The sequence below is a fragment of the Suricata suricatta genome, chromosome 3 (assembly GCF_006229205.1).
Source record: "Suricata suricatta isolate VVHF042 chromosome 3, meerkat_22Aug2017_6uvM2_HiC, whole genome shotgun sequence".
Lineage (NCBI taxonomy): Eukaryota > Metazoa > Chordata > Mammalia > Carnivora > Herpestidae > Suricata > Suricata suricatta.
In genome coordinates, this window is record NC_043702.1 from 85750786 (window position 1) to 85760163 (window position 9378).

The following is a 9378-nucleotide window of genomic DNA, read 5'->3' on the forward strand; positions in this document are numbered from 1 at the left end:
AATGAAGGCTTTTCAAAAATCTAACCCGTCAATTTATGTAATTGAACCTCTGAGGAATTTGCTGAGATCTTTGACTTATTTGAAAACAAGAGTTAAGAGTCAAAATTTATTATTTAAATATTATTATCAAGGAAGGAAGATTTTCATTAAACATGGCAGTTTCTATCCCTCTCTATCCTTATGGTGAATTTACCAGCTCAATGAAAAAAAAAAAAAAACAGACATGGGTTTAGTAATGGTCAAAAAAGACAAAAGTTTTATTTTAGACTTAAAGTTGATAATCAGAAATTCTAATATGGTGGGTAGAAAAAAACGTAAGGATAAAGAATGAGAATTAATATTAGCTGAGTATGTATTTAGACATGTAGCCCTGAGAATGAACTTGAGGACCTTCTCTGATATTTCTAGATCAGGTCACATATCCTTAAAATTATAGATTATGTATGTCATGAAGTGTTAATCAATTCATTAAATACAAGGTGAAGGCAATGTTGTCTACATTTGAGGAGGGGCAACAATAAAGATACATTAGCAAGAAATCTACCTGCAAGACATATATGTGCGAGTAGTAATATGTCAGCAAATAACCATCACATTAAGTCCAAAGGGACTGACCAGATACAGCTCTGTTGTTAGGAAGATAGAGTCAACCTTTCTGGCTGGGATACACAAGAAAACTGATTAGGTTTTTTTGCAGCTGAAAGGTGATGTTGCCTCTCTACTTGCTTATTTTTGTGTGAGGTTAAGGTAAAAGGAAATGTAATAAGGTATGAATTCCAGGTAATGCCCTATAGGTTCAAAAGGTCAGTATAAGTCTGGAAATCTGAAAACACATCAGTATGAGTGAAGTATAAAGTAATTGGTGAAAAGTAGTGGAAAAACAGAGTTGGGAAGTTAGTTTTATTCAGATTATATAGAAAGCCAGGCTAAGGAATTTAGACATCACTTTCTGAGTGGTTGGAAGCTATTGAATATCTTTGGGACAAGCAAAGGTCATGATGCAGAGCTCTCCAGTCAGAAAAATAACCTGGCAGCAACTAAATCATTTGGTTGGATGAGGAAAAAGACTGGATGCTATTGCAATATTAAAGATGGAAATAGATTTGAGATGGCATGAACCATAGAATCGACAAGGACTAAGTAAGTGTTAATAGCTTACATTTGACTGTGCAATGCATTCTCTAGACCATGTGCTTAAGAGTCAACCAGAAATAAATAAAAGGATTTTGAGGAGCAGAAACAGCCAAAAACTAAAAACAAAAACCTTTGGATAACATGTATTTTAGAGGAAATAAAAACATATTGTGTTATTTTTGCCAATACCAAGCAATTCAGGATAAAAATGCAGAAAATATTAAATCCTTAGATTGGAAAAATATCCTTCAACCCTGCGTTAAGCTGCATAAATACACATCATCTAACATAATATTCACAGCAATCCTATGTATTATCTGTAATTAGCCTCATTTTCCTGATAAGAATAGAGACTGAAATTTAAGTGACTTGATTAAAGACAAAAATGGGCATCCAACCTAGAACACAAGGCATGTAGTCTCATTATAGCAAGACTATCTCTCAGCAACCAATTAAGTCCAGAAGGTGAAGGAAAAGAAGGAAAAAATATCCTGGATTAGCCAAATGAACAAGTATCAGACATGGCAGGTTTAGCCTTACAGAGGTGTTGTAGTATTTTTTCTCAAGAAGAGGGATCCAGATGAGGACAACTAAAAATAAAAAGAAATTTCGAGTGTTGGATTAAAAAAATAAAGTTCACATTTGAGATTCACCAACTTACCAGTAAATTAATGATGAGAGGTAACTTGCCGAGGAAGAGTTGTTGATTACAGGAGAATTAAAACATGGAAGCTGTCTTCTCAGTTATCTGTGACTAAAAGTTACTTGGAAATAATAAGAGGATTTTGAGCAGAAAGTAGGCTCTGTCAAGATTGGAGACATAGACAGGCAGTGGAACCCACCAGCCCAACGCTACCAGTACAACAGACCTAGACCTGCCACCAGGTCTCCACGTCCTATTTTGCTTTTAAATTTTGAAATAATTGGCAACTTTTACAAGTCTGATGTCACTTTCACTTGAAAAATCTAGCATTGTAGCATCTTTTAACAATGGTACAAATGGAAGATTTAACAACGTGGAGGGCTCAGCCACAGCTGCTCTGTGGTTCTGGCAGCCCAGGGATTGGAACCACTGCCTGGAGCAGTGCCTGGGAGCTAGTTAGAACTTGTGACTTGTCAGTCCCCTTCCCAGACCTACTGCATCAGAGTCTTCCTCTTCACAGTCTCCAGGTTTCTTAACAAGTTTGAGTAACACTGGTCTAAAGGGCTCTGGAGATTTAGTATGCTTGAATATAACAGAAAAGTGTACGATCAAGACAAAACCAGAGAATTCAAGTCCCGCAGATTGGGGACTAAACTGGCCTACTTTATGTGTTAATATGTTAAAAAGATTTTCTAGTAAATACCTTAAAAAGCTTTACAGGATTCATCATTTTTAAGACTTGATTTTGTTTCTTTATTTCAAATGTACAATTGCATTGAAGCCTAAATTCCATCACTTTTTTAAAGATGCCTAATTAAATAATTAAGGAATAACAACCCAATATTAATATTGGCTGTGATGAATCGAAACTTAATTAAATTTCAGTAATTTCTGTAGAATCCACGTTGGAGGAATACTAAAAGGGTTTTGTTTCTTTGCTCATATCAGTCAATTTCTGCTAATTATCTATTTTGAAAGATGTTCAACTCTGGTGATTTTTTTAGGAAAGTTAAATTGTTTTATTTCATTTCAGGAACAAATTGGCACTTTCAAACATAAAATAGCCCATTTATTGACGGCCCACAAGTACTTTCTCTTAAGTAGAAATATGTGCTACCAACTGGAGAAGCTGTTACTCTAATTTGAATTTTGGTCACCTTGGCCCATAAGACGACTGCTTGTGTCTGCTCCTAAGTGTTTACTAGAGAATCACTGAGTGTTAGTGTAATTCCAATGCTAATTGTTGCTTCAGGTTTTCAAATGGCTCAGCAGTAAGACATTAATGATTATTCATGCCTTAAGAAGGGCTGATAAGGGAATGAGATTACAATCTTGTACAATTTTAGCTAACAAATTAAATTGTGAATTAAATTTTCCCTGAGACAGAAAATAAGTTACTTGGAAAGTCAAAAAGAATGAGAAACTTCATTCACTTTTAATTTTCTCTTTCCTGTTTTACAGATATTCAGAGTATCAGAGGGTTGGCAGTGGATTGGGTCTCACGTAATTTATACTGGGTTAGCTCTGAATTTGATGAAACACAGATTAATGCGGCACGACTAGACGGCTCTTTGAAAACCTCAATTATCCACGGAATCGATAAGCCCCAGGGTCTTGCAGCTCACCCAGTCAGGGGGTAAAGTATGATTATTTTTTTGTAAAGTTTTTCAAAAATTTCACAATTGTTTGCCCTGATTTTATATAAAAACATTGTTTAATTCAGAGGAATTAATAGCTATACAGTCATAAAAAGTGAATATGAAAATTGTAAAAGAGATCCCTGCTTAGAGATTTCTGTTTTCTGCATAAAATCAGATTTTTATATGTTATTGTAAGATTTTACTAATTTATGTTTCTAAGGAGTAACAAACAGTTCAGAATAGAAAAAGGGAGGTAAAGGGAAAAGTCACTGATTTCATTTCAAACACCAATTGTTAGTAACATATTTACTGCATGCTGATGTTATAGTCACTGCTAAGTAGATCATATTCTCCCACCCTCTGGCTAATCATCATGTACCCATGGAGAGAGCTCCTGTAGGGCTAGAATACTTTCTCCCCAGTGCTTTCCATGGGAATGGATGAAGTGACTGGGTGTTCTTCTTTGGTTTCTCTAAACCAAGAATATTCCATTTTTTTTTTAATAGTTTATTGTCAAATTGGTTTCCATATAACACCCAGTGCTCTTCCCCACAAGTGCCCTCCACCATCACCACCACCTCTTTTCCCCCCTCCCCCTTCAACCCTCAGTTCATTTTCAGTATTCAATAGTCTCTCAAGTTTTGCATCTCTCTCTCTCCCCAACTCTTTTTCCCTCTTCCCCTCTCCCTGGTCCTCTATTAGGTTTCTCCTGTTCTCCTGTTAGACCTATGAGTGCAAACATATGGTATCTGCCCTTCTCTGCCTGACTTATTTCACTTAGCATGACACCCTCGAGGTCTATCCACTTTGCTACAAAAGGCCAGATTTCATTCTTTCTCATTGCCATGTAATACTCCATTGTATATATAAACCAAGAAGATTCCATCTTAATGAATTATTTTCAATAGTGATGATTTACTATAGTTGTAGATAAATATTTTCAGTTGTGAATGTAGGAGAAAAAAGGAAGTGAGATGATTGTCCTTCAATGACAGGAAAAAGCAAGAGCGGTAATTTCTACTGAGGCAAACGTGTGGTAGTATCAGCAAGTGTCACACCAGATTGGGCCCTTCCTAAACATTGAATTCATCCTGAGTCAAGAATTTACTTTGATATTAACTTTCTTCTTCAGTGTAGGTTTCTAGTCAGCAAGTAGGCCTACTTCTAATATGTTGAATTCATATCTCTTAAATTAAGGAAACTCTACTGGACAGATGGAAACACAATTAACATGGCAAACATGGATGGCAGTAATAGCAAGATTCTCTTTCAGAATCAAAAGGAACCAGTTGGTAAGTTCACCGCAGTTTTTAATATGACAAACTCGCACTTATATAATATACCACTGATCTAGAGCCTGAAAGGAAATATTACAGATTACTAGTAGATATTCAATCAAGAATTTATCAATCACTTTAAATCCATTGGGTCTTTGTGGGTTAAGGCGGAAACTTTTTTTTTTCTAGATAAGAAGATAACTTCTTTTGATCTGAGAACTTTATAGTATCTTAAGTACTGAAGTCACTTAATGCTTGATATCATTACTAAATCTCATATTTTCAGTGGTGAATATCTGATACATTGCTGCAATGGCAACATAAGGTACTAAGGCTTCCCCTGATCACCACTGTTGTGTTATCATTAGTAGTTATAATGATTTAAGTATGTAGTATTTAGTTTTCAGCAGTTTTTATTCACTCTGCAGTAGATTTATTTGGTTTATTATTCTACCTTTGCTAACCATTTAAATCATTAGATTTAATGATGCTGAAAGAAAGCTCTGATGCCTATCCATAAAGCATCTTTTAAAATTTTAACTGTGAAGACTCTTTTAGAAGTTAATATGTTACATATGTATGCATAGATACATTTACATTATAATGTATATGTTTTTTCAAATCCTAATCATACTTCCCTCCTATTTTCCTGTATCTCCTCTAAATTTTAAGAAGCAAGGCTTATCACACTGCCTATTTATCATCTCAAGTATCATCTCAATTAATCCAATAATGAACCTGGATTTTTATATCATATTAAATGATAGTCATGAAATATACAAAAGAAAATCATAATTTTGCCTTGAATTGAACATAGCATATTGTTAATTCGGGGGGGGGCAGGGGCAGAGATCAATTCACTATGAAGCTTTTCAGCGTTTTTTTTCTTAGTTTTAGAAATGTGGTACTATCCTTATTTGAAGGAGCTCATTTTTACTACTGGTGATTCAGTAAAGGTGCAGTGTTGCCAAGATTTCCAATAAATAATTCTTTTCATATAGTCTATAGAATGAGCTCTGATAGAAAATGATAATATTAACAACTCTTCTCTTTGGACTGGCTGTTCTAAGATTTGATACACAATTGAAATTCAAGTTAGTGTTAGAAATTAAAAGCAAATTGAAATGCTAATACTTCTGTGTGGAAAATGATAGGACAAAAGAAACAAGGGCCTCTACAAGATTAGGACCCATACAAAAGACTTAATTTGGACTCAAGCAATTCAGTTGGTGCTTATCTAGAATGGTTCAGAATATTTAATATGGAAAAGTGAGTATGATGAAAATAGTATGAGCAAATAAAATCCTTACATTGTAATGTGGTAGCCACAAGTTACACCAAAATGTTAATTTATATGATTGTTTCTATAATGGGAAAAGCTTATCTTCTTTAATGCTAAATATCCGTTCCCTTACTCAAAATAAATTTAAAAAACAAAACTCTCCCAGCTCACATGAAGAAAGGTTATAAAGAACAATACTATCACTGTTAACGCTTTATAGTTGGCCCCTCAGATGCTGTGCCTCAAGTGATATTTTTAACACTAAATTGATGCAGGTTCAATATTCAATAACAAATATTAGATGTCTACTTCATGTCAGTTATTGTTATATTTGAAAATCACCTTAAAATAAATTCAAAATTATAATTTTAACTTGTGCCAGATACACCATTTTGATGAAAATAACTCTGAACCTCATTGCAAATGATGCCTTATACCAGCATTAATGAGCATGGCTTGCAAGTCAGTCATTCCAAAAGCAGATTTTTATTGAGTATTGGATTTTGTACCAGGACTATTGATAAAAATTTGATACTGGCCTTTTCCTTAAGGGGCACAAGAACCTAAATCATTTTAGATTCTATTAAGTAAATTTCACTCAGTGACCTTCAGCAAATTACTGTTAGCTTGGTGGTACTTGCTTTCCTCATCTGTAAAATCAAGACAAAATGTCAATTTTATCAAGTTCCCATGAGGACTGAATGAGGAAAATTTATTAAGAGAACATCTGACCTATCAGGAGTGATAGTACAAGGTATATTGGATCCAATAGTCTAGAATCTGAATTATTTGATTGCAATATTGAGAGTATAAATGAGCTCAGTGAAGAATAAATATACAATAGAATCCATTGAAATCTTGAAGAGGAATATATGTACCACATGGGCATCTGAGATTAACAATTTTTTTATGGAAATGTGAGGATTTAACTCTATATTGTTTTACTGCTAATGTTAGGAGGCAAACAAGTTGAAGTAGCTGGATTCTACTCTCAGATCTTTCCAAAATAGTCCCTGGGACAAAAAGGCTTTTGGGCACTCATCTTCCTCTTGTAGTTCTTTAAATATATTTTTTATTTATTTTTTAACTTTATTTATTTATTTTGAGACAGAGAGGGAGAGAGAGGAAGGGAGGGGCAGAGAGAGAGGGAGAAAGAGAGAATCCAAGCAGGCTCCACACTCAGCACAGAGTCTGATGTGGGGCTCAAACTCATGAACCCCGGAGATCATGACCTGAACCAAAATCAAGGGTCAGCTGCTTAACAGACTGAGATACCCTCGTGCCCCTTCCTCTTGTACTTCTTGATCTTGTTTACAAATAAGGGTTACTTACAGGTTCCTTCTGAAATTTTATGTTTTAGTGAACTATCATGTTAACCATGACTCTGCCATGCTTAATGAGAAACTGTGTTGTCCATACGTAAATGTAACAAACCATTTCCTCATTTTATGTTTCCCAAATCTGAATGTTCAATGGCAAATACTCAGCCAAATATATTCTACTACACTTCTGCCCACAGATACTTTTTTTTTTTTGATGTACAGAAGAAAAAAGTGAGCAGGTAAAGTTCTCTCCTGCCTCTAATCTCCCTCAATTCCCTACAATGAGCAATATTTCTATGTTAGTAGATCATTAACCACCTGCTAACGTTTGCCATCTTTAACTGCCACTTCAAATTAAGTGAATTAAATTGTGCAAGGTGCAAGGTACAAAAGGAAGAATGAATTGAAGGAACTTTGAAATTAAGGACAACTTGTAATTTTCACATTCACATAAAACATGCCTTTTGCTGCTTAAGGAACAATACAGTTGTGGAAACAAAAGTTGTTTTAGGAACAAAACAAATATGGATTTGAGTCTCTGCTTTGATACTTATTAACTCTGTGACTTTAAACATGCTTCTTTCCTTTTCGAAGACTCAGTTTTATTATCTGTAAGATAGAGGTAACAGTGTACCTCTTTGAGCTATTTTTAGAGTTAAAGGCTCATATGCAATATCTTATGTTCCAAAAACACCACAGTTAATATACCCTAAAGAATATATGCCCAAAGAAACACATACAAAGATATTCAATGCAGCGTTGTTTATAATAATAAATAATTTGGAAAGGCTGTAAATCTTCATCAAAAGTGGAATGAATAAATGCAGCATGTTTATGTGCTGAAATATTATATATAAGTGCAGATATGTTTATGCATATATATATACAAAAAGATGAAATAGATCTCAGAAGCATTGAATGAGAGAAGTAATTAGCAGAATGGTAGTTATGGTGTGAAATCATCCATATAAGTTCAAAATGAAACATACAACATTAATAGATATTGCCCCTAGATGAATACTCTTATAAAACTATGGAAAAATATAAACTGGAGATAATGCATACCAATTTTATAATAGCGGTTCTCTTTAGGAAGGAACAATAATGACATTCAAAAGGAACTTTCATCTTTATCAAAATATACTTTATTAATAAAGTCATTTTATATGTCATACAAATATTCAAACTAAATACAGTAAAATGTTAATTTCCAGTTCTGGGGGCACCTGGGTGGCTCAATTAGTTGAGCATCTGATTCTTGGTTTTGGCTCAGGTCATGATCTCATGGTTTGTGAGTTCAGCCTACCTCAGGCTCTGTGCTAATGGTAAAGAGCCTACTTGGGATTCTCTCTCTCCCTTCCTTTCTCTCTGTCCCTCAAAATAAATAAATAAACTTAAAGAAAAAAAACCAATGTCCAATTCTGGGTAGTGAATATATGAGTGTTTATTATTTTTTCTCTCTTCTATGTTAAACGCTCACTCTTCAAAATATCACTAGAACAACCTGTTGTGTAGACCAAGCTGACTTGCTTACCTCACACACAGAGGGAGAACATTCAGTTTTCAGTGTCTCAGCAGTGTCTGAGAAAGGGAAAAGCAACACTGAAATAGTAATAAGATTTTGAAGTCTGGTTTAAGACAGGTGTCAAATGGGAAGCTTGATTAGGATCATTGAGTAAAGATCATTATATAATTTGGGATTGATAGATACAAAAGAAGACTTTGAGGGAAAGTGGGTTAGAGTCTTGATGTATAGTATCATTTGTTCCTTTTTTGCTGAAGAGTTGATGGGCTCTCCTGGAAGTTCCTGAAATTTGCAGTAATATTATCTTCAACTAATAACTTACTGGACAAGAGTTACTTAGATAAAGACAGTAAATATTAAAAATAAGCTGTGTTTTGGGTATTCTCATGTATGAACTTAAAACTTTGTGTCACGCCAGTCAGAGTGGCTAAAATGAACAAAGCAAGAGACTACAGTTGTTGGAGAGGGTGTGGAGAGATGGGCACCCTCTTACACTGTTGGTGGCAATGTAAACTGGTGCAGCCGCTCTGGAAAACAGTGTGGAGGTTCCTCAAA

At 34.6% G+C, this 9378-nt stretch overlaps 1 protein-coding gene across 1 annotated transcript in view; it reads left to right on the forward strand.

The window, feature by feature from the left end:
• LRP1B (LDL receptor related protein 1B) overlaps positions 1 to 9378 on the forward strand; it is a 1807041-nt gene that overhangs the window by 1230666 nt on the left and 566997 nt on the right. Inside the window, exons 30-31 of the mRNA XM_029933319.1 lie at positions 3239 to 3413; positions 4615 to 4709. Of these exons, the coding sequence (XP_029789179.1) occupies positions 3239 to 3413; positions 4615 to 4709 (270 nt within the window). The remainder of the gene's footprint in view (positions 1 to 3238; positions 3414 to 4614; positions 4710 to 9378) is intronic.